This window comes from Leiobunum rupestre, chromosome 1, assembly GCF_980474605.1.
Source record: "Leiobunum rupestre chromosome 1, qqLeiRupe1.1.hap1, whole genome shotgun sequence".
NCBI classification, from domain to species: domain Eukaryota; kingdom Metazoa; phylum Arthropoda; class Arachnida; order Opiliones; family Sclerosomatidae; genus Leiobunum; species Leiobunum rupestre.
This window is the reverse complement of record NC_143384.1, coordinates 81,074,893-81,099,881: the sequence shown is the minus strand read 5'-3', so window position 1 is coordinate 81,099,881 and position 24,989 is coordinate 81,074,893. Positions and strand designations below refer to the sequence as shown.

At 37.0% G+C, this 24,989-nt stretch overlaps 2 protein-coding genes and 2 non-coding genes across 5 annotated transcripts in view; 1 reads left to right on the top strand and 3 right to left on the bottom strand.

Moving 5' to 3' along the window:
• Positions 1-225: 225 nt before the first annotated feature.
• TRNAI-GAU (transfer RNA isoleucine (anticodon GAU)) lies at positions 226-298 on the bottom strand. The gene has a single exon. It is a non-coding gene; the product is annotated as a tRNA-Ile (tRNA).
• A 305-nt stretch (positions 299-603) lies between these two features.
• On the bottom strand, positions 604-676 carry TRNAN-GUU (transfer RNA asparagine (anticodon GUU)). The gene has a single exon. It is a non-coding gene; the product is annotated as a tRNA-Asn (tRNA).
• A 4,174-nt stretch (positions 677-4,850) lies between these two features.
• The window catches only part of LOC149967153 (ketimine reductase mu-crystallin), a 43,292-nt gene continuing 23,153 nt past the window's right edge, over positions 4,851-24,989 (bottom strand). For both annotated transcript variants that reach the window (XM_090172540.1, XM_090172548.1), the window contains 7 exons: positions 16,873-17,023; positions 15,388-15,450; positions 10,487-10,588; positions 8,156-8,348; positions 6,476-6,597; positions 5,048-5,132; positions 4,851-4,986 (listed from right to left, as the gene is read on the bottom strand). In XM_090172540.1, coding sequence (XP_090028666.1) covers positions 4,919-4,986; positions 5,048-5,132; positions 6,476-6,597; positions 8,156-8,348; positions 10,487-10,588; positions 15,388-15,450; positions 16,873-17,023 — 784 coding nt within the window. In that variant the 3' untranslated portion in view covers positions 4,851-4,918. The remainder of the gene's footprint in view (positions 4,987-5,047; positions 5,133-6,475; positions 6,598-8,155; positions 8,349-10,486; positions 10,589-15,387; positions 15,451-16,872; positions 17,024-24,989) is intronic.
• LOC149967154 (uncharacterized) lies at positions 22,314-23,526 on the top strand. The gene is made up of 4 exons (XM_090172517.1): positions 22,314-22,355; positions 22,462-22,704; positions 22,780-23,010; positions 23,089-23,526. The coding sequence occupies exons 1-4, from the start codon at positions 22,344-22,346 to the stop codon at positions 23,302-23,304; spliced, it is 702 nt and encodes a 233-aa protein (XP_090028643.1). The 5' UTR covers positions 22,314-22,343; the 3' UTR covers positions 23,305-23,526.

Below are 24,989 nucleotides of genomic sequence, written 5' to 3'. Positions count from 1 at the left end.
TGATACGGAATGAACGCGAGTAAAATACGTAGCGCCGCCACCGGATGGACTCGAGCTATCAACCTTTCGGTTAACAGCTGAACGCGCTAACCATTGCGCCACGGAGGCTTCGATTCATTCGGAAACGTATTATTCGACGATTAATTTTTCATTCTCGTAAGTTCACAACTAACTATTCTTAAAATATAAAAATGATACGGAATGAACGCGAGTAAAATAAGACTCCGCCACCGGATGGACTCGAACTATCAACCTTTCGGTTATCAGCCGAACGCGCTAACCATTGCACCACGGAGGCACGGTTCAAATGGAAACGTATTATTCGACGATTAATTTTTCATTCTCGTACGTTCACAACTAACTATTCTTAAAATATAAAAATGATACGGAATGAACGCGAGTAAAATAAGACTCCGCCACCGGATGGACTCGAACTATCAACCTTTCGGTTAACAGCCGAACGCGCTAACCATTGCGCCACGGAGGCACGGTTCAAATGGAAACGTATTATTCGACGATTTATTTTTCATTCTCGTAAGTTCACAACTAACTATTCCTAAAATATAATAATGATACGGAATGAACGCGAGTAAAATAAGACTCCGCCACCGGATGGACTCGAACCATCAACCTTTCGGTTAACAGCCGAACGCGCTAACCATTGCGCCACGGAGGCTTCGATTTATTCGGAAACATATTATTCGACGATTTATTTTTCATTCTCGTAAGTTCACAACTAACTATTCCTAAAATATAATAATGATACGGAATGAACGCGAGTAAAATAAGACTCCGCCACCGGATGGACTCGAACCATAAACCTTTCGGTTAACAGCCGAACGCGCTAACCATTGCGCCACGGAGGCTTCGGTTGAAATGGAAACGTATTATTCGACGACTAATTTTTCATTCTCGTACGTTCACAACTAACTATTCTTAAAATATAATAATGATACGTATTTCGCGATTTTATTCTAGATTTCACGAATTCGTCAAAGATTTCGCGATTTTATTCTAGATTTCGCGATTTCGTCATAGATTTCACGATTTCGTCAAAGATTTCGCGATTTCGTCTTAGATTTCACGATTTCGTCAAAGATTTCGCGATTTCGTCAGAGATTTCGCGATCATATTCTAGATTTCACGAATTCGTCAAAGATTTCGCGATTTTATTCTAGATTTCGCGATTTCGTCATAGATTTCACGATTTCGTCAAAGATTTCGCGATTTCGTCTTAGATTTCACGATTTCGTCAAAGATTTCGCGATTTCGTCAGAGATTTCACGATTTCGTCAAAGATTTCGCGATTTCGTCAGAGATTTCGCGATTTTATTCTAGATTTCGCGATTTCGTCAAAGATTTCGCGATTTTATTCTATATTTCACGATTTCGTCAAAGATTTCGCGATTTTATTCTATATTTCACGATTTCGTCAAAGATTTCGCGATTTCGTCTGAGATTTCATGATTTCGTCAAAGATTTCGCGATTTTATTCTAGATTTCGTGATTTCGTCAATGATTTCGCGATTTCGTCTGAGATTTCACGATTTCGTCAAAAATTTCGCTATTTTGTCAGAGATTTCGCGATTTTATTCTAGATTTCGTCTGAGATTTCACTATTTCGTCAAAAATTTCGCTATTTTGTCAGAGATTTCGCGATTTTATTCTAGATTTCGTCTGAGATTTCACTATTTCATCAAAGATTTCGCGATTTCGTCAGAGATTTCGCGATTTTATTCTAGATTTCGTCTGAGATTTCACGATTTGCTCAAAGATTTTGCGATTTCGTCAATGATTTCGCGATTTCGTCTGAGATTTCACGATTTCGTCAAAAATTTCGCGATTTTATTCTAGATTTCACGAATTCGTCAAAGATTTCGCGATTTTATTTTAGATTTCGCGATTTTGTCAAAGATTTCGCGATTTCGTCTGAGATTTCACGATTTCGTCAAGGTTTCGTGATTTTATTCTAGATTTCGCGATTTCTTCAAAGATTTCGCGATTTCGTCTGAGATTTCACGATTTTATTCTAGATTTCACGATTTCGTCTGAGATTTTGCGATTTCGTGATTTCGTCTATGTAAAATGGATAAAAGACAGTTAATTTTAAAAAATTTGAGAAATTGCCAAAATGTATGTAAATGGCTTACATTCCGGCTAAAATAGGCCAAATCTTGAAATATCTAAAATTTGGTAAATTTATATTAAATGTCTAAATTTATTTATAATTAAAGAAAATATAGGCTCTATGTAAATTTTAATTTAAATTATTGGAAAATTGATAGAGATGTTAAAATTTAATAAATTAGTATAATTTTGGGTAAACTTAAGTAAATATTGAGAACGACGGAGTTAAGGAATTTCGGTTTAATGGTGGCGTCGATATCTACCGACAGATTATTTGAGGAAATACTTAAAAACTTGGCCAACTTGTATGGCTACTGAGGCCGGGCCTAGTGGCGTAGTTCTGTAATCAAAAGGGTCTGGGAGACAGAAAATATAGACGACATTGTGAGGACGACCACCTATCCCCCAACGGCTGGTTGTCACACTTCCGCCACGGATGTCACGTCCGTTTCCCCCCGTTCGCGTGGCATTCACACATACCTTACCCCTGATAAATCGCCCAGCGGTTGGTGGACAAGGATAAGTTTGCCAGTTCAAATCAAATGACTGCCTTGATAAAGTGGCCCTCAAGGGGTCGGAGTGTGCACTAACTGGCGGCTTTACCGGGGAGTCGGGGTCCGGCGCGCTGGGAGATGTTAGCTCCGTCCAAAGGGTCCTATCTCCGACCTCCGACTTCGGTCAGGTGTGGGCTGGATACTGGGCTTCGGCCCAGGCTAATGGAGAGGGGCACGGCGGACCCATCTCCCGACCTTTTGGAGCTCCGCCGGGATCTCTGGTGCCAGCTGTGCCGGGTTATGTGGGCTGCTGTGTGCTCGTCGTTCCCCTTTAGGAGCTCTTTCCAAAGGGCTTGGCTCCCTGCTTTTCTGGGTGGGGTGTCGGCCGGAGTTGCTAGAGCATCCGTTCTCTATCCCACTGCTGTGTGCGAAGTGGCGGGCTGGTCGTCCCATTGTTGCACCTTCTGCTGGGTTGAGCGGCTTGCGTCAAGGGTGCGACCATCGGTAGTGGGGTTCTGCTATCCATGCTGGTTTTGTCACCTGTCCGGGTTTGTGGACGCTGGCGTAGGGCATTCTGATGATAGGCCTCCGGTGGTGTGGTTCTTTTCTTACCGGTACACCGGGCTATAAATTCTGACAACATGCCTTGATAAAGTAGTTTGCGTCCACCCAACAGAAAGTGTTCCGTGAAAGAGTGTCCAGGTTTTTCTGAACTCACAAACCATAGATAGTTTAAACAACACTATCCTGTCCAAACCGAGTTAACCAACTTTTCTCGTGGCCTAAAGCTAAGTAGGAGCTCTACGAAGTGTAAGTTGAATTTGTAAGTAAGGAAGAAATGTACCAAATTGATAGCCAATTAAAGCCAGAATATGAAAGTACATTCCGGATTAAAGGAATAAGGTCTTTCCATTCAATTGCGCCTTTATCCAAAACAAACCCAAAAAAAAATAATCTGAAAAAACTACATTTGAGAAGAAATTGTGGTTGGTATGTTTTTTGAAGAGATTTGATGTCCAACAGGAACTAGATCTATGTTTTCGCCACCCCCAATGAACCAGGAGCTTCTTTTAGCTATATAAGTAAAGGAGACGCAGAACAGATCTCTCGATGTCCAGTCGATATCCAATCCTACTAAAACCACTGTATATTGGTTAAGTTCGCTGAGGAGGAATCGAAGTAGTCTCAGAAACAAAAAACAAAATATTTTGGAGGTATGAACTGCCTAAAATTTTAGCTTTTAATAGTTTGTCTAACTGAAACTATTAGTATTTCATTGTATTTAGTAAACTTTAACTATTTTTCTATTAAATTCAATTATCAATACTTTTTTACTAAAACGTAAGTCCTACATTACCAGCAGACGTATTTTGGGTATTAACGATCGAATGATTTTCAAGTTGGAAATTTCATAAATTTTTTTAAAAATTCACTTGAAAAGTATCGAAATGTTTGTTTGACCAATTAAAAGAACCAAAGTTCCAACTGATATCGGAAAAGTATCGACATTTTTGCTTGGCCATTTAACAGAACCAAAGTTCCAAATGATATCGGAAAAGTATCGACATTTTTTTGGCCAATATACCTCAAAAATGTTTTGGACAGTTTCCCTTTACGCCCTTTTATCTTTGATGGTTTGGACTTTGTTGACTTGACCTTTTTCCTTTAAGGCCCTTAAGCTACCCTAAAACGGATTTTCATGTCTAAAATAACTTTTTTTTTAAATATTTTACAATTTAGTTATACTTTAAAGGGAGTATGAACTAATTGAAAACATCGTCTGCCAACCTGGTTTTGTTTTTAACGTAAATAGCGCCAATCATCCCATCATAAATATGGAAGTTCATACTTCCCTTTATGGTAATTTACAAGTTCGGATTTTTTCCAAAATAAAAAAATGCAATATTTTCCCATGCTATTTTAAATGTGAAAATTTTCAATTCTTAGTTGTTAAAAATATTTTCCGGATGCAAAACGAAAGCCCATTGTACCTTTGCCCTATATAGCGATTTTCAAATTACATGAATTTTTACTAACAAAATCGGAGAGAAACACAAGGTCAGCTAATTTAGTACATTTTTGGGATGGAAAACTTAACACTCACACTTGTCAGTTAATTTTGGGAAATATTATTTGAAATGAAGATCAAATTTTTAATTACCTTGTTCCCTATTTTCCAAACATTTTGCTCTTTTTTACCCTATTTTTAACGCTAAAAATAATAATTTTTCTAATTTATGTGAGAGCTCTGCATTTATTTCATTTCCAGTATTTTTTCTGTTTCATTCTATGGTCCATTATTTGGAATTTAAATCATGAAGTTTGTAGACAAAGCTCGCTGCGATTGTATCTTCAATTGCCATCCCTACAAAAAATTACGATTTTCATAATTTTAAATAACGTACAAAAGTATCTCAATAGATTACCTAGGGATTTAAATATCGTTATGTCCTCCCTGAAAGCAAACTTCTTTCCTAATATCACCTCCCCAATTTCTGCGTAAACAGAGGCCTATAATTGAAAATAGAAATCACTAGCTAGTTATTGAACAAAAATTGCACATTTAATTTAAAGCAACTGTCGGCTCTATCATTGCCACCTGCATTATGATACGGATCTTGATATTAGAGATGGCAATGAATCTATACGATTCTTCGGAAAAAACTGACTTTACTGGAGAGCGTGGTGCGATCTATTAATGGCAAAGGGAGCTAAATTCCAAACAGCGAAACCATTTATTATAATTAGACTTAAACAAATTATATATATCCCATATATAATATATTGTAAAAAATTAACATAATTTAAGTTATTGTCAAATTTACAAACGAGCCAATCAACGCGAGGGGTACTTTTATGTCCCGCCTTTTGGGTCAGAATGTAGCTTAAGTACCTTGTTTTGATTTCGACGCTAGCGACATCTGTTTAAAAAAGACTTACTTCACGTCGAGCCGACACTTGCTTTAATATTGAACACTTTAAATTTTCTTTATAGAATAAAAATCCACCAATTTTTAAACCAAAAAAGCGTGTAATTAATTACTAGAAGAGGATCCAATGTGATGTTTTTGACATTATTGGTCCAATTTTGAGCAAAATGTTCTAAGAGTGTATAGGAAAGAGTTACTAGGCCAAAACTATTTTCTCACTTTGGGACGAAAAGAGTACACCTTTTACCCCAAAACTACCAACTTCTTCCATACTATAACAGCCAAACTGTATTTTGAAGTTGCTTGCTATTTCCTAAAAAATTACTCCAAATCTAGCGAATAGTTTTCGCCTAGTGAAATCAAGTCATCTACTGGAACCCCCAAATCTGACCACCTTCGGTACGCCCCTGTATTGTTGTTTTAAGTATACTTTTGGATTATTAAGTATTATTAACTGAAATCCAATATTAGTAAACCTACAACTGCCAACAATAAGATACTGAGCTTTGGCTTCTAAATCGACTATGCTTGTAGAACTTTAACAAAAGCTTTGTTCAAGTCGAGTTACGAGAGCACAAACTCTATATTTGACTTTGACACTAAAATACAAGAAATCAACACATGTTTTTAATGTTGTACAATCACCGTGTCTGTCTGTCTGGGCTGCGAACGCGTACGCATTTTCGGGGCAAAGGGTAATCACTTCGTTCGCAGTTTCTTGGAATTATTGAAAAGCTTTTTCCAAAATAGCCCTCTTTTTGTCGTTGGGTGAAGTATAAATTTCTTTCAGTTTGCGTTAGTATCGGGCGGGATTCGAACCCGAGCCCTCCTGCACGACAGGTGAGCGTTCTACCACAGAAACACGGATACATGTTACCCTTCACTGAAAATTAGAAACTCTTCCGAGGAGAATCAGAACAATACCTGTGATAGAATGACGTCTCCAGATTCGCTGAGTGCTCCTTCTTCGCTGTCCACATAGACGCGAGCCTCATTCATCAACTGGTCGTCCAACTCGCGCCACAACGGATTCGCAGCTCCGACGGCTAAATGACAAATACACGGAATACGGGAATATTGATTGATTCAATATTCTCAACATGAAAAAAATAATTGCAACTGCTCATTCAAATCATGTTAAAATTTTAATTAGTTTAATATGAGCTGACTTAAGTTTTGGATGCCACAGGTCAGTGATAACCGTAAAATAAGGGGAAAAACAGGGAATTTTTAAATAAGACCAGAAAGTTAACGGGGAAATCAGGGAAAAAAACAGGGAATTTTTAAATAAGACCAGAAAGTTAACGGGGAAATCAGGGAAAAAAACAGGGAATTTTTAAATAAGACCAGAAAGTTAGCGGGGAAATCAGGGAAAAAACAGGGAATTTTTAAATAGGTCCAAGCCATTAGTAAAAATCAGGGAATTTAAATTTATCGTGAAAATTAATTATGCTAATTTTACTATTGTTTTATGGTAAATTATATGATTATTATTTAGATCCTTAACCGTTCTGGACATTTTTAATCCTTGCAATAAAACGATTTTTTAATTTAAACGTAACCTTTGTACTAAACTTTAAGTTGAAATGAATTCCTAAAATTCCATGAAAGTAAAATATAATGTTAGAAAATTGTATTACCTAAAAGGTCAGGAAAAATCTGTTAAAGTGGTCAGGGAAAACAGGAAAAAGTGATTTAACCTCAATCTGAGAATATTGAAACAACCCTGCGAGTTATCGAGAAATTATTTCAGATGGCCGATTATTTTAAAAAAAAGTTACGCTCGTACCTTACCACACGCCTCTGGGTTACGACGACGGACTAATTCGGGTAAAATCGTCGTCCGGTCTATATTTAATATCTGTAGCTCTTAAAAGGTCAACATCAGAGACGGTTCTTATATAATTTATTGCTGTTGCTATCAGGGCGGTATTAACGAATTCGCAAAGGTGATATATTTCTATTTTAGTAGAACCATCGAATATTCATAGTTAAATCAAGAATGTATTTATTTGTACTTGGGAAGGGTGAGTGTTGAGTTGATTTTTATTGTTAATTCAAATCCACTTCATATGAGCTGACTTAAGTTTTGGATGCCACAGGTCAGTGATAACCGTAAAATAAGGGGAAAAACAGGGAATTTTTAAATAAGACCAGAAAGTTAACGGGGAAATCAGGGAAAAAACTCCTTCCCCCTAAAAAAATTGATCCCTACCACTGATCATTGAAGTTCAAGATAGTAGCTTTGTACCTCCCCGCTTCCGGTGGTTGAGGTAAATTTGACCATGATGTCCGAGATCGTCTAAACATTGTTATTCTCCCAAAGAGAAACAAAGTGAAAATGAATACAGTCTGGTCTAAATCTAAACTGATCATACTTAAAATCCTTGGGTTTTGTGCAGGTTTCAGTACCGGATTTACTGAAGGCAGATTTTGGTGGGGGAGTGGGGGGGGGGGGCTATGTAAGGAAAGCATAAAAACGTAAAACTCGCGTGAAAAAATCATAGATTTCATCAGTGGTGAGGGCCTTCTGTTGGTGGGGGCCCATAGGCCTAGTAGGCCCAGTCCTTAATCGGGCACTGGCAGGACTCACGAGCTACCCACCGTTGATATGAGCTCCTGGTTTGAGCCAAGCGCCTTTGAGAATGGGCGTCTGCGAGAGCGTGCAAGTAACGACGACGTCGGCGTTCTTGACAGCGTCCTTCCCTTCAGAGCAGAAAGAGCATGGCGTTCCCATTTCTTGGATTTCATTGGCCAACTTCACTCCACTCTCTTCTCGGTGATTCCAAATTCTAACCTGTATTTAAAGCGGTGTCAGGAAACTATATATGTATACACTTGGAATGTCTAAGGCTTCGTGGCACCTAGGTGCAACAAACAAAGCACCCCACACAAGGACAACGCAACCCGTCAAAAGTCGTGCATTTACTTTGTCACAGTATATTTTTTTATAGTTATAATTTTTTAAGTTTTGAAATATTCAGTCTTCGTATATATTATCTTATATTATCTTATCTTCTTATACGCAAAAGGAAAGTAGCCCCCCCCCCTCCCCCTTTTGGAACGAATCGTAAAATCCGTGGGGGAAATGGAAAACGTTTGAGTCCGCGCGACTCTTAAGTGGTTAAACCCCCCCGCTAATGAATGACCCTGGGGCAACTTGAACCCTTTTTGGGTCGGTGCCTTCCAAAGGAGATCGTGCCAAAGGGTCACAAGTTCTTCTTTTCCCAAAAAACTCTCTTGTCAAATCTCATGACTATTGTCAATATTATTAAATTTTTAACCTTGTTTTGAACATTTTGGAAATTCGGTGGGAAAACTTTTTATCGCCGCTGCAAATTACCAAAAAAGCCCAGATATGCCAAAGTGAAATGCCATAGTTCCAAACCAATTGCCCGCCATAACGAATGAGCCATAAAGCCATTCGAAGTTGCGTTCAATATTTCTGAACTGTAAAGAAATTAACTTTCTTTGTCACCCGACTTATTTTTGGATTAGCCAAGGAAAACTCCTCCTTCGTCCGTGAATTAACGGTGTCACGTAGTGACCCGTGATTTTTTCCCCACGTGACCAGAGATTCTGGTAGAACATAACCAACTGAACTTGACTCCTAGGAGATCGACGGACTGAGATCCTTCAACGAGACAGAGGCAACGACCCTCTAATCGAGATAGTCGGAAATTAGCCTGGGAGGCTAGAGTTTAATATCCAAGTCCGGATTTATGGTCGTGGTCGAGTAAAAGGCCACCGTTATTAAAAATAAACTAATTCTGATCTAATCGCGAAAGTGCGAAAACCTGTTCGAGCCGACATCTACCGCTGTACCTTCAACCCGCTATTCTTCCTCTGTGGCCACCCGTTCTCGTCTCTTCTTTTCCGTTTCACGGAGGTGTGCGTGTGATACCGGAAGCCGGACAAGTGATAAGTATTTTTCTAAATACATGGCTTGGCATGCGTTAAATAAAATAATGCCATAAAATCTGGGTTGATATTGTGTAAATTGTGCATGTTCTAAGGGTCGGGGTATTATTTGTTTTTGGGGAAAGGAAAGTGAAATTAAATAGGGATTGGGATTGTCGGGGTTTTATAGATTTGTATTACTTGTTTTCAAAATAAATGACCTTTGGCACGATATTCTGGAAGTTCTGATTTAATTAAGTTCGAAGCTGAGATCTTTTAGGAGATACGAGAATCGTTATCTAAATTGTTAGCGCTACGGGAAATATTATTTAAGCTACTAGAATAAAATAGCGCTACATCCTGTGTACAATTTTCATTGGTTAGCGCCTGCTGCGGTCGGTAAGGGAAAATTCGGAAATTGTCTTCCCCCTTTCCGTAAAATGTTCAGTGTAAAGGCTCGTCCCATGAAATTTGTACACAACACTGCGTTAAGGCTAGCTGCGTTTTCTTTGTGTTCGTTGCTCCTATATGGCACCGTGTTGGAAAAGCGCCTGGAGAAACGGGCGGGGCTTCAACTACGTCGGGCGTATTTTCAAAATCCTTGCTGAAAATCTCGGCTGTAAACCACGCCCGTTTCTATCACCATAGTCTTCATTAAACATTCCAAGTGTATACATATGAAACCGAAAACACGCGTTCATTTTAAATATATTGATTCAATATTTTAGAGTGTGGGATAATAAAGGTGTAAACAAAAAAGACGATACAGTGCTAATAAGTCAAAATTTATTTTTAGTACGGATTTGAAATTTTCAGGTCACGTAGCTCGCGCAGGAGGACATTTGAAACAGAAAATTTCAATGTCCTTGAACAATGTCTTCAAGGTCAATAAAAAATTATATCGAGAACCGTTGAGTTTAGAAACTTAGTTACTAAAGAATTTCATCCCTAGAATACATCCTGATAGCCACTTTTACGAACTTCGCCTTGCATTCTAAAATCCTTAAGGCAAACGAATTAGCACAATCGTAATACCTCATCGATTTGAAGTATTGTCGACAGAACCTTGAAGTGACTTTTTGCTTGAACGCCAGCACCAAAAATGGCCAATATCTTCGAATTCACCGGAGCCAGATACTACAATAATGACATTGAAATTATATCAGTTTATAACCATATCATTTAGTCATTTGTGACTGAAATTAGTTCATAAAATGCGTTGAAATTAATAATTAATTAATTTAATAAGTATGTCCATTTTAAGTTTTTTTAATCCTTGGGCGGTAATAATTTTGTCACCTAACCTAACCGCCGTCGCTAAACGTCCTGCATTAAAAAAGGAAATAGAGTGTGCTTTGTGGGCGAAAACGGGGAAAATAAACGTTTTTTGGAAAATATTATAATTTCCGCCAAATAATTTTGCCTTGGCAACTAGGGATTAACAAAAAGCGTACATGCGGGGCTGTAATGCACTTCCTACTGCGAGCGAATTAATGGCTTTAAATTAAGGTGGTGCCTTGAGTATAAGCCTAGCATTAAGGTGGTGCCTTGAGTATAAGCCTAGCATTAAGGTGGTGCCTTGAGTATAAGCCTAGCATTAAGGTGGTGCCTTGAGTATAAGCCTAGCTGATAATTATATATTTTTTAATTATTATTATCATAAGTAGTGTCTAAAATATGCGAGACTTCCGCTAAGCCGAAATATCTGGTTTCCGATAGATAGGCGGAATATAAGGCTAAAATTATAAAAATTAAAAAAGTTTTTCTCGGCGCCACGAGCTCATGTTTTTTATCACGCGGGATTCGCACGCGGGCTTCAAAACGAAGCCAAAGCCCCTCGCGACTCCAGAACGTGCTCTCAGAGAGGGTAAAGATTATGAGAGGCGTCTCTTCCCATTCCCGTAACGTTAAAATTTCGTACAAGATTTTGAGAGCGAGCGCCCATAGGAGAGGTTCCGATACTACCCGCCACACGATGGCGCTACTCAAAGAAATTTCAATTTTGTAAACATCCGGAAAATATTTTTCATCAGTCATGGCTGTTGAACATAGTTGAATTATGCTAATTTAAAATTAATAAAATTCAATTTCATGAAAATAAAGAAACGTAAGTACAAGAAAGCGGACTATTTATAATATTTTAATACTAAAATAATTAATTTGTTTGATTAACCAAGGAAATTCATTGTAAATTTTATGAAATGGCCGAGGCTTAACAACACAATAAATTAAAAATATGATGTAATTAATACAAATTAGAGCGGAATAAATTAAAAAATACGAGGAAACATTGAAGTAGGTAAAATGAGATTAATGTTGTATTTTTAACAGTTTCCTATCTAATCTTTTCTGGGTTTTCATTTATTCATGGTCGAGATCTTGTTTTTTAAGGGAACTATGTATGCAGAATTCTATGAAAAAAGATATCATGTTTTGGTATGCAGTTGCACATGGAGAATCTTCGGTAACTTTAAACCATTTTTTGTCAATTCTTCGGGTGATGAATCTCTCCAAACGTCCTTTAATATTTGCCATGTGCGATAAAAGCTTAAAACTGGTGTCAAATACTTCATTTGTCTCCGTTACAAATTTGAAGAAATTATCAGTTGGTACGATGAGGCTGCTGATAGAAGAATTCTTTGATGTTTTGAACGCTTTAAAGTAAGAGAGCAGATTTGTTGGGTCAACAATTGGATTGTCTTTTTTGAGTTGACTTATGCAAGAAGAGCATTGATGGTTTGAGTAGCAGCGGTGAATTAGATATCCGGAAATGTAACTAAGAACATTTTGTTTTAGCAGGTTTGGACTTTCAATAGAATTACAAATTTCTAAGTCTTCATCGGAACATCGCCCCTGGCTTTGCAAGACTAAAAGATTTTCAAAATTGGAGAAATCTTCATCCGGTCCTGGAGCTGCAGTTTTAAAAGTGTCAATGTTTAAAATGAACTCATCCAAATCATCAATGCAATTAGAATCCGGTGGTTTCAAGAGATTATTCACAGAGGCAGCCCTGTATGCAGCTCGAAATTGTTGTGGATTGGGATGATCACGGTTGCCTCCTTTCTGTCTTATAGATCCAAAAAAATTCTCTACAAAATCTTGGCTAATCCTGCCCGTTAATAAAAACTTGAAACCAAACTTCTCCTTTAGATCTTCTCAGAGGAGTAGCAAGGCTTGAATTGAAATTTTCCATCCTTCAATACAAGGTAGGGTTCTATATCTGCAGTTTTGAGGCTTCCATGTGCTAAACCATTCCAATTTATCATTCAACATTTGTACGTGAATTGACGAATCCCTCATTCCTCTCTTACACAGCGTTTCATTATTAAGGGTCCTACTGTTGAATAAATCAAAAAGATCATTCATGTGGAGAAGGAACTCTGCTGTGAATGTGCTATTTAATGTCAGGTCTCCTAATCCCAATGAACACGCTGTTTGGATACAGTTGGAAACACTTCGGCTGAAAACTTGGGCTGCTAAGCTAACTTTCATGTTGGAAAATGCCGGTAACTTGACATGTTTGGATTTTAACTTGTGAGCACCGCGGAACTTTCCAATTTTTTGGTCTAACTCAAAAAAAATTTCTAGGTCCTTCCAATAAACTATGTTGCCTTCTACCATAATTGGATATTTCTTGAAATTGTTTCTAACACTTTTTAAGAGATGAGGCGGATCAAAGAAGAAATATATTTTCTTGCCATCAATTTCAATGTAAGGCTTTTCCGTTGTTATTCCGAGATTTTTAAATAGATTTTGGTTGCCTGTTCCTTGGTCGCAAACTACGGCTTTGACAATTAGGCCAATATTTTCAAGGTGTTTTATGCATTCTTTAAGGAGCAGTTCCAAAGTCTGCCCAGAGCAAGCATCCTTGGTGAGGAAGTAACCAATTGGTTGTTTCCATTTTAGTTTTAGGCCTTTAGCCATGAAGACAAGGGCCTGATTTGCGAACTGCTTGGTTCTTCCATGTGGCCCATAATCAACAAAGCCTTCAATAATATCATTGCATTGGTCAAGGGTGAGTTTTTCTTTTAAGCTCATTTCATCAAAAGAAATTAAAACCACTTTATCACTTAGTTTCTTATTCTGGAATTTCATCTTCAAGGCTTCGAGTCTTTTATGATCAAAACCAGGTGCAATTTTCATGCGACCAAGCCATTTCTCCAAGGTTCTTTTCGTTGGAAGACATAACACAGCTTGCCACATCCTATATGCTTGGGGACTATGGTAGAATAGAGAAAGTGACCATTTCTTAAGCATTGTGGAATACCTCCTTCCCTTTTTATTTCTTTGTCGAAGTTTCAACTCTGAATCGAAGAGTTCTTTCGAAAAACCAGTTAAGAACCTTGTAGCATTGCTAACATCACAAATCTTTTCACTGTCTGCCAGTTTTTCTTTTAAGCTTCTTATCTGTTTCTTCATTCTTTGAATTTTGGCATGTTGCTTATTGGTTTTTCTAATAAGTCTTGACTCTCTTTTTGTTTTCAATCCTTTTACTTGGACAGCCTGATCATTGCTTTGCTTCACTGAAACTTCGGCTCCTACATTTAGATGTGCTGTAAATAATTTGAAAAGCCCTTAATTAAATGCCCTAAATTTAAAAAATTATATTTATCATACCATATTCATTGTGGTTATTTATTACGCAGGTGTTGTTTGGATGGATTGTTTTTGTTGGATCACTTATTTCGTTTGGATTGCTAAAGCTATAACTGTGATCTAGTTGTACGTGTTTACGCCGTTTAGCTGTCTCTGTAAAATCCAGGTTTAAATCCAAAGTTCTTTTTCCATTTTGATTCACTGTAGGCATTGTAATGTTTTATCAATTAAAATCTAATAGCTATCAGGGATACAAAGTCTTTTGAATTACCATTTTCTGAAATTTCCAATGGTGTAGAGTCATTAAGAATGAAAATTGTTGGAACAGCGGATGGTGTGAGCCTGTTTTTAGTTCTAGTATTCATAAAACTGTCATCAATGAAATGATTCGCGCAAATTCGATGGTTAACGTGTAAATATTCCGAAGTTTTATTTGTAAGCCCATCATTATTTACATTTTTCAGCCACAAAATGGAACTAAAATTTATATTAAGTTAATATACAAATAAGCCTATCTAATGAAAATGCGAATTTACCGGTCTTTTTCCTTTGGAAACTTAAAAAAAGATAAACGAGGATTTCTTATTTTTGATGTTTTACAATTTAAAACGGAACAATATACCCCAGGCATAATAAACTATTTAAAAACCTTGTAAAACTAGCATTAAAAATCAGGAAAGTTTTTGCGTCTTTTAAACCTAACATCAAAACGCGCGCGCTGTGAGAACGGCGCCACTGGTGGCGCCATCGCTCTTACGGTAGTAGTGGACAGTTTTGGAAAAAAAAAAGTTAGTACGCTTTTTTGAAAGAGAGACGCCTCTCATAATCTTTACACTCTCTGGTGCTCTCCGATATTAGGCTTAAATTTTTATAATAAGTAGTCATCCAAAACGACAAGTTGCGAGTCCAAGTCACAGCTCGAAGAGAGTATCAGTGCCCAAAAAAGGTTCGGTTAGAAAATTAGCGTTAAAGCAATAGGAAGTGTCATACTTATAGTAATTATGTTACTTATGTTATTATTCATATAGTAACAGGATGATAAATGGGAATGGGGTTATACACCCTTTAAGAATTTATTGCTGCGCCACCTACGGTAGTTTTTCGAAAGCAGATTATACTTAAGTTTTTAGAATAGCGAAAAACTTAAATTATATTATAATCATTTATATTTTTAATAGTAGGTGGCGCTACAGTCATTGTGTTTGAGCATACACTATTACTGAAATCTACGAGCAACAAACACAGTGGTGTGTTTGTTTCTCCTAGCAGAAATGGTGTATTCAAATAATTGAAATCTTGTAAATGTCCACTCACGGAGACTTAAGCTATAAGATATTTACCTTGGTGGCGATTCCAGATACGGCGGCTGTTCTGATGGCAGTCAACTCATTGCCGTCAACAATCTAGACGTAATACGGTGAACAATTAGAATCTGTGTGTAATAGCATTATGTAACCTAGGAGCAACAAACACAGCACCCCACACAAGGAGAACGCGCGCTAGCCACTGAATAAAATAGTCGTGTGTTTATGTTAGTTTTATTTGCAAGGCTAAAGTTGATAACGCGCGCGCATTTTTTTATTTCAGGAGGCGCGTGCGAAATTGAACGAGCCCTTCTTCATTGTAATATTAGGCAGCGCGTGCTTTAAAATGTAACGCTTTTACAAGTATGCCCTGGCTCTCGGAATTACTATTTCTAGGCAAATCGCTGAACAGGTTTTATTTAAACGTCTATTTCCGAATTTTCCCCTTCCGATGGCAGCAGGCGCTAAAGCGTCTAACCAATGAAATATGTACACAAGAAAACGCGCGACTTTAACGGGTTGCGTTCTCCTTGTGTGGGAGGCTGTGTTTTTTGCACCTAGATGTAACAGAATCACACAAAAGTATGCCTTTGTGTAGCATTTCCATTACAATTATTGAACCGTAAATACAAAATGCTTTTAACCCTTGTTCTTTTGAAAAGGTTACCATGGATACCGATATACGGGATCGCTAGGTACGAGCTAAATTAAAGTAAACCGATAAGTTTACTATTTATTTTTACCCTCGACTCCTACCTTCCACTCCATCCCCGTTTGGCTGTGGAAAATTTATTTATCAGACTAGCTGATAAATAAATATTTAACAAAAATACTGATAGAAAGAATTGAAAAACTCGAATTAAATTAATATTCATATAATCTAAACTGTTTAAATCTGCCCCTTCTTAGCCGTAATATTTAAAAGAATAAACGCCGTTTTTTCAATGCGCGAGGAATTTTGCCACTTTTCAAAACCCATTTCGCTAACTTCCGTTTCTTATCTGTAATTTGCGTCAGATCCCATGAACATGATTTCATTAGAGTACATACCTTAAAGCAGCGGCGTAGCAACCAGGAGGACAAGGGGACAATGTCCTCTCCTAAATTGTCTACTAGGGGACAACACCCGTCCCCCCCCCCCCTTGAAATATCGTGAATTTGTTTTTACAACCATTATGAAAAAGATAAATTTGCCGTTTAAAAATTTTAACAACAAAGTAAGAGCGAATTCAAATTCAACTTTCGATTTTGGGTAAAATTGAAGTAAAATTTCCAAATTTTTGTCCACTTTTATAATATCATATGTTGTATTTCGGGAACTCTCAAAATCAGCGCTGCGCTGACTGAAATTAACGAAGCACTTTTTTGGACTGAAAAAGATGTCCAAAAAATTTGCAATCACATAAATATGTCGAAATTAGTAATGGTTTATCGATGAAGAAAATGGGCACTTTCATTTGAGGGGACACTGGCCCCCGGTACCCCCCTTGCAAATATGGGACCACCTAAATGAATACTTACGGCTTTGAGGGAACCTGTTTCGCTGGAATAAACGAACACTTGCGCTTGAATGGCCGGCAATTGGTATTTGTGGTTATCCGGAAACACTGTCACAATTTTCGTCGTGAATATATCCTCGGTTTGACTGTAGCCGGGCATCGACAAAAACAACCTAAAGTGTCAAAAGAATTAAACGATAGCTTTTAATATTATGAACGTTTCACACTCAAAGAGTTATCCCAAGATTTGTTTTCTAAAAACTAATTTTTTTTAATCATTTACCAATAATGTAAGACGATTATTGACGTTCTTCGCAATCCCCCTAAAGCTTCCAACAGTAAGCACCTTCCTTAAAACAAAGCAAATCAGCACGGTATCTCATTAGTTCCTCAAAACTGACGTCTTCCAACGAATATTTAATATTTTTCAGTGTGTTGGAAAGTAATAATCAATCTTTTTTAAATAAGTATATTAAATTTAAAGCATTGCACTAAAAATCAACAACCCTTGAATCGAAGAAAAAGTCACCAATTCTCAAGTTAATATATTTTATTATATTTTACATATTACATTACATATTACATATCACATATTAAATGACATATGACATTACATATTACATTTCACATATTAAATTACATATTACATATCACATATTAAATTACATATTACATATCACATATTAAATGACATATGACATTACATATTACATTTCACATATTAAATTACATATTACATATCACATATTAAATTACATATTACATATCACATATTAAATTACATATTACATATCACATATTAAATTACATATTACACATCACATATTAAATTACATATTACACATCACATATTAAATTACATATGACATTACTTATTACTTATCACATATGACATTACTTATTACATATCACATATTAAATTACATAATACATTACATATTACATTACATATCACATATTACATATTAAATTACATATTACATATTAAATTACATACTACATTACATATTACATATTAAATTACATATTACATTACATATCACATATTAAATTACATATTACATATTAAATTACATACTACATTACATATTACATATTAAATTACATATTACATTACATATCACATATTAAATTACATATCACATATTAAATTACATATTACATATTAAATTACATACTACATTACATATTACATATTAAATTACATATTACATTACATATCACATATTAAATTACATATTTCGTTAAATATTACATATTTCGTTAAATATTACATATTGCATTAAATATTACATATTAAATTACATATTACATAACATACCTCATTACATATTACTTATCACATTGTATATCACATTACATATTACATTACATATTACATATCACATTACATATCACATTGTATATCACATTACATATTACATATCACATTGTATATCACATTACATATTACATATCACATTGTATATCACATTACATATCACATTACATCTCATTACATATTTCATTATATATTATAAATTATAAATTCTTAATTATATATTATATATTATATATTCTTAATTATATATTATATATTATATATTATAAATTCTTATTTATATATTATATATTATATATTATAAATTCTTAATAATATATTATATATTATATATTATATATTATATATTATAAATTCTTAATTATATATTATATATTATATATTATATATTATATATTATATATTATATATTATAAATTCTTAATTATATATTATATATTATATATTATATATTATAAATTCTTAATTATATATTATAAATTCTTAATTATATATTATATATTATATATTATATATTATATAAATAAAGATAGGTTGGGTTTTAATTAATTTATAATGTGGTCCAAGTTAAGCACTAACTATCCAGTTTCAAATAAGGATGGGTAGCTATTAATGTATTTCTACTAATGTCCAAATGAAACAATAGCGATCCAGATTTAATTAAGGCTAGGTTAGGTTTTAATGTAATTTTCGTTTTGGTCAAATAAAGCACCGTAAGCACTAGCGATCCAGTTTTAATTATGGATAGGTTAGATTGAATGCCATTCACCTTTTGTTCAAATGAAGCAAAGTAAGCACTAGCGATCCAGACATCCAGTTTTAATTAAGGATAGGTTAGATTTGAATTCAATTGTACTTCGGTTCAAATGAAGCACTAGCGATCCAGTTTTAGTTAAGGCTAGATTAGTTTTAACTTCTCATTTTATCCAAATGAGAAGGAATTTGGTGTTAAAGGAAGTCTTTAACATGGCAAAGAGTGCTTAGCTGGTTCATTAACAGGGTGGGTTTTTTTTGCGTCCTATATAAAAAATCGGATGATGGTAATAAATTACGCCGGATAACAGGCCTTTATCGAGCCAACAACAAATGTAACGAATAAATCAGCCTATTAAATAAAAATTCCGTTATCAGCGGAATAAAATTAATAAAATTATTAAATATGAAGTCCACCCGGCCGCCGAATACGCCTTTGTAAAAAAATAAAAAAACAATAAAAAATCAAAAGTCACGGTTGTAAAAACTGGCTTTCACAAGATACATTATGTCGAAGCAAAAATTCATATGTAGTTAGGGAGAATGAACATGTTCAGACGCTATCCGGGCATCACATCTAGTTTTCTCCCGGGCACGAGAGGGGGAGGTAAACGTCACCCGCGTGCGCCTCAATTACGTCGGTAGACGTCAGTTTCAGGGAACCAATGAGATACGAGACTGATTTAATATTTCCAGGGGGAAGGAGCTGTTTAGAGCATGCACTGGATTGGAAGCAAAGATAAAAATGGTCTCAAAGACAAAGTAGCCATTCTCGGGAAATAAAATTAAATGTATTCTTGATCGAAAAAAATCCTTTTCTTGTCGGAATCCGACGCGCGCACCTGTCGAGATTCTAAAAGCGATTTTCTAAAGTTTCTTATCGAACGGAAAAACTCAATTAAAATTATTCCGCGAAACTAGGCCTATTTGTCAAATAATTTGCAATATTTGAAGCTAGTAGGGCGGCCTGGGCGGGTCAAAGCCATTCGCCTGACTGTGAATTCGGTACGTGAGAAAGGTGAACTGGGCCTTTGCTTACAATGCCAGCTGATTCTGGTTCTAGATTCGATCTATTTTATATTTAAAGACCTTAAGATTTATTTCGGAACTGAATATACAATTTAAAAATTAACATAAATTACCATAAGTATGTCAGAAAGGATAATTAATTATATAATCAGATTTTCACAGTGACGGCATTTCACGTTTAAACTTATAAACTAAGTATACTTTTGGGGGGTGGCTAATTTAAATTTTGCGCTTATTAGCCTTATTGGCTAGTCAATCTAGCTAAATTTCCGAATTATGGATTTACTAATACTTACAATCACTTAATTGTAACTGGTAAAAATATATAGTATTAAGAAATACGCGGATCGCCATTATGGTAATGGGATCAATTAAATAGGTCGAAAACATGGAAATGATTTAAATTTAAAATCACAAGTTAAAGAGAGTATATTTCAAAATAGAAAGTCGTTTGCTACCAAACTTCTTTAAACTAACTATCGTCAGTTATCCTAACCGTCTGTTAAACCGGAGGGCAGAAATGGTAAATTACTTAATACAGCATAAATATGGAACTTTTTCTATCTTTAAATAGAGCACTTGGTATAAACTGTAAACACCGAGTGAAAGACGCAAAAACAAAGCGTAAATGTAATGATTATTGTATTTCCAATAGGTGGTTTTTTTCGCCTGTTCTGGGTTTTTTGGGCAGGTTAAAAGGTGTAGCCATATGACGTCATTTTACTTCAATTCTGTCTTAACGAAAAAAACGAGTTGGAGTAAGTAGGGAGTAGTTATTAAGGTTAAAGGTTATTTACAAAAAGCTTGCCTCGTGTGAAGAGGTCTAAACGAGTCATGTTTTCGTTTAAGCAGACGACAAAGCTAGATTACTCCCTCTACACCTCCTTTCGACGAGGAGTAAAAAGTGTAACCTTAGAGCTCTGGAACAAGCGAACAAAATTCGGGACAGGGTAAATTTTACCCCGAGAACAGGCGAATAAAACGTTTTAGGGTAAAATGTTTACACTTTTTGGCCTCGGACAAGCGAAAAGAAACCACCTAATGTGAACATCCAACAGGTGTCAGTGTTTGGAAGTTTATTTTCCCCTATCTTGTGAAGATTCACTTCCCTTATGTCAAAACGTCGTCTGTTTCGTCGTCGACGCAAAAAAAAGTGCATTAGGCCGAACGGATAGTTTTTGCGTCGATGCTTGCCGTCGTGGCGTTTTTTGGCCTAATAACAACCAGCCCTTATTTCTAATAAAGTATTAAAGTCGTTACAACGTAAGGGAAGTGAGCAGGGTCGTCTGATTTAATTCAAGTGATTTTTTTGAAAAAATCATTGATTTAAATCACCTATTATACTTCATTGTATTTATGAAAATGTACGAACGTAGGTTCTCATAAAAACTTGTTGAGTTTAACAGTAAGAGTAAGTGTAGGGAGCTGTTGGCTCGCGTGGCATGAAGTGATTGCCACCACCCCCCTACCCGGCCACCGGATTTAAAGGCATTAAAAGTTGCTAGATGACTTGGGCCTAAGTTGGTGGTAGCTGATTCTTATGTCAATTCAGAGCAAATTGATACAATTTAATTTATATAAATATAATATAATATAATAATAAAATTTATTGAGATTTATTTTAATTTACATTACCGCTGCACTCAAATTGCTAATGATTTTATCAAGTAAAACAAGCATAAAACCATTAAAAAGTCAATTAAAATCAATAAAAATCCGATTTAAATCAAATGAAATGATTTTTTCGATTTATTTAAACAAAAAATCGGAAAAATCAACAACCCTGCAAGTGCGTCTTCGCCAGATAATTGGAAAGGAAATTTCCACCCACTGACTTTCGGAATCGAGCTATTATCGTGAGCAACGTCCTACATTAATTGATTCAGCCAATTTAAAGAGACGCAAAAAAGTGGGGCCCCATATATATTTATGTACAGCCCTAATTCTGCGTGTGTGGAAACACGCGCGCCAGTGAAAGGCGCCAACGTAAACGCAGAGAGATTCGGGAAAAAAAAGTGGATCAACTCTCGCCCAGGGGTCCATTAGCGAATATATATTGAAGAGATGCACCAGTCCAGGGAAAGTGATTTTTTTCGACATATCCGTCGATCGGGAGGGGTGACCAAGTCCGCTTCAGGAAGCCGAGATTATGAAAGTCAGTTGGGTGCGGTTGATGGCGAATAGGCTCGACTGGCTTTCAGCTCTTTCTCGCCTTCGATTAAAAGTTTAATCGACCATCCTTGACTTCTATTTAGCGAGCGTTTAAAGGTTGAAGGCGCGAGCGTTCTTATTACGCCCGCCCCGAAACGGGGTCAAGTCTCGGATATAAAAATCAGTTTTCGATTCGACGGACCCTCAGATTCAGTTCGACTATCTACGGAACTCCAACAATGTTCGCTAAGGTGACTATAACCGTTTGGATTAGGGATATTTGCCGGATTTGCACCGATGGATTTTATTTGGGGCTGAAGTTTTAATCTTTTTTATCTCCGTCTCAACGCGTTTTAGGTTACCTTCTTGTTTGCCCTCGTGGCTTTCGCTCGCGCCGGAGTTGTACCAGCCACTTACGGTTTGGGATACGCCGCCGCCACCCCGGTCTACAGACAAGCCCCGGCTTTGTCCTACGCCGCCGCCGCCCCAGCCGTCTACGCCCACGCCGCCGCCCCAGCTGTCTACGCCCACGCCGGCCCAGTCTTGGCCGCCAAGACCGTTGTCGCCGCCGCTCCAGTCGTCGCCAAGGCCGTTGTCGCTGTAAGGAACTTCGTACACGATCGCTTAATTTATGTCCGCGAGAACTAACGTTTGACAATGGTAATTTTATCGCAGGAGGCCGCTCAACCATACGAATTCGGATACAGCCACCAAACCGAAGACGGAACCGTCGCCAACCGTCATGAAGTTAGCGATGCCCACAACAACAAGCAAGGATCTTACGGATACACCGGCCCAGATGGTATCTACCGTCAAGTAGACTACGTCGCCGATGCCCTCGGATTCCGCGCTACCATTCACACCAACGAACCTGGAACCGCCCCACAATCCCCAGCCGCCACCCAAGTAAGCACGCCCCTTTAATGTCGTTCTCCTTACCGAAATCCCTATTTTGAAATCTAACCTTTTGATTACTACTCTCAGGTCCTTGCTGAAGAGCCACCGTACAAGGTCCTCCCAGCCGCCGCCCCAATCGTCAAGGCCGTAGCTCCAGCAATCGTTGCCCACCACGCTCCAGCTATCGTCGCCCACCACGCTCCAGCGTACGTCGCCCACCACGCTCCAGCCGTCGTGGCCCACCACGCTCCACTCGTTGCCCACGCTGCCCCAGCCGTCTATGGCGCTAGCTACATCCACTAAATGCAGTCTCTCTCGTAGGCTGTCCTTATCAGCACCTATACCTTTCCGGGATCATTATGGCATTGTCGCTATTCCCTCTCCTACAAACCTTCTACTCTTCATTCGACCACATCCACCTTCCCGTTAATAGCTCTATTCATGACCAAAATGGATAACTGTTGCCTGAACTTTAACCTTTTAGTCTATCGCGATTCTCTTCCAGGAGCGCAGAGGATTCCTGTTTTCCTATTTCGTCTTTAAATTATTGTTCGTGTACGAACATTGTGGTGTCAAATAAATTATTACTTTTGTACAAAATACGAAACTGGATTAAGTCTCAAATTATTTACATACTTTTCATTTGCAATAATGGCGCGGTTAATGAACATTTTTGCCTCAAATCTGTGTACATCGATAACTGTTGTAGTTTTACACAGATTTTTTTTTAATTTTCAACCTTGTTCCTAGCTGAACAAGACGTAGACGAAACGTTCGAAATTTGGTATAAATCGGTGCATTTCCAGCGACGGTTTAGTGTCAACGGAAAACAATGTTTAGTGTAGTAATAACTACCGTAGAATTACAGACTCCACTACATCCTAGTTTTTCGGTCTTTATTTTAGGTAGATAATTGTTTAATAATGAGTCAGACTCACTACCAATACACGCTAGCATAAACTCTATTTATGTCTTTTTCAACTTGTAAAAAAGTTCCACGCGCATCTTGATATTTTAGCGTAAATGGCTTTGAGCGATTTCACCCGTGGTCTCTGAGATAAAAAAAATGCGCGAACCTTTTTCGCTAAAATATTAAAGAGCGCGTGGAACATTTTAACAAGTTGAACAAGATACGAAGAATGTATTCTAGCGCCTATTTCGTATTTCGAATACAAAAGACACTATTAATATCATCAAAATAGTATCAGAAAGTGTTGTCACATACCCAAGGAACCACACAGGCCTAAGTCAACTAGTGACTTGTGAAGCCAATTACCAGTGACCGGGTTAAATAGCGTAGGATGGTGGTGGCAAGCCCTTCAAGCAACGTGAACCAGCAGCTCCAAGCACTTACTATTACCGTTAAACCCAGTAAGTTTTTATGAAACAGTCGGGGGGAAAAAACTCAACGCAAGAATGGTTCTGAGTTTTCACCCAGTGCCACAAGCTTGGATCGAACCCGACTAAGCACATCGCCACCCCGCCAATAGTTCCATAAAACTGACATATTCCAACGCCATGAAGCACACGGCGGTGACGTTTTTCCTTCCCCCATTCGTGAAGGGGAAAATTCGACCAAGGTGCTTACGGATATCGCCACCACATAATAGTCATTCTTACTAATCAGAAATATATTCTTGATAAGACTATCAAGGCCCCCCTAAGTTTGAAACGAATGCAATTTTAACGTTGGGCTAATGACTGGCCAAATTAGCGACATGAATCCACCTGGTGGTGAAAAACTGAAACTAATGCACAAATCCCCCAATGCATATACACGCGCCTTTATGACCAATTCAAACTTAGGGGGGCTTTGATAGTCTTATATAATACCCAATACCGTATTATTTTCCCTGGCCGAAAGTATCGGGTACCTCGTAGGAAATGCGAAACCTCCTTGGAAATTCAAAATTATGAAATTTCCGGAACACTGTTTTCACAATGTATTAAATTGCGATAACATAATCTGTATGAGCGTAACGAAACTT

Excerpts from the sequence above, each read along its gene's own strand:
- LOC149967154 (XM_090172517.1), top strand. Across the intron at positions 22,705-22,779 it reads TCGCCAAGGCCGTTGTCGCT|GAGGCCGCTCAACCATACGA; the intron begins GTAAGGAACTTC and ends ATTTTATCGCAG. Across the intron at positions 23,011-23,088 it reads AATCCCCAGCCGCCACCCAA|GTCCTTGCTGAAGAGCCACC; the intron begins GTAAGCACGCCC and ends TACTACTCTCAG.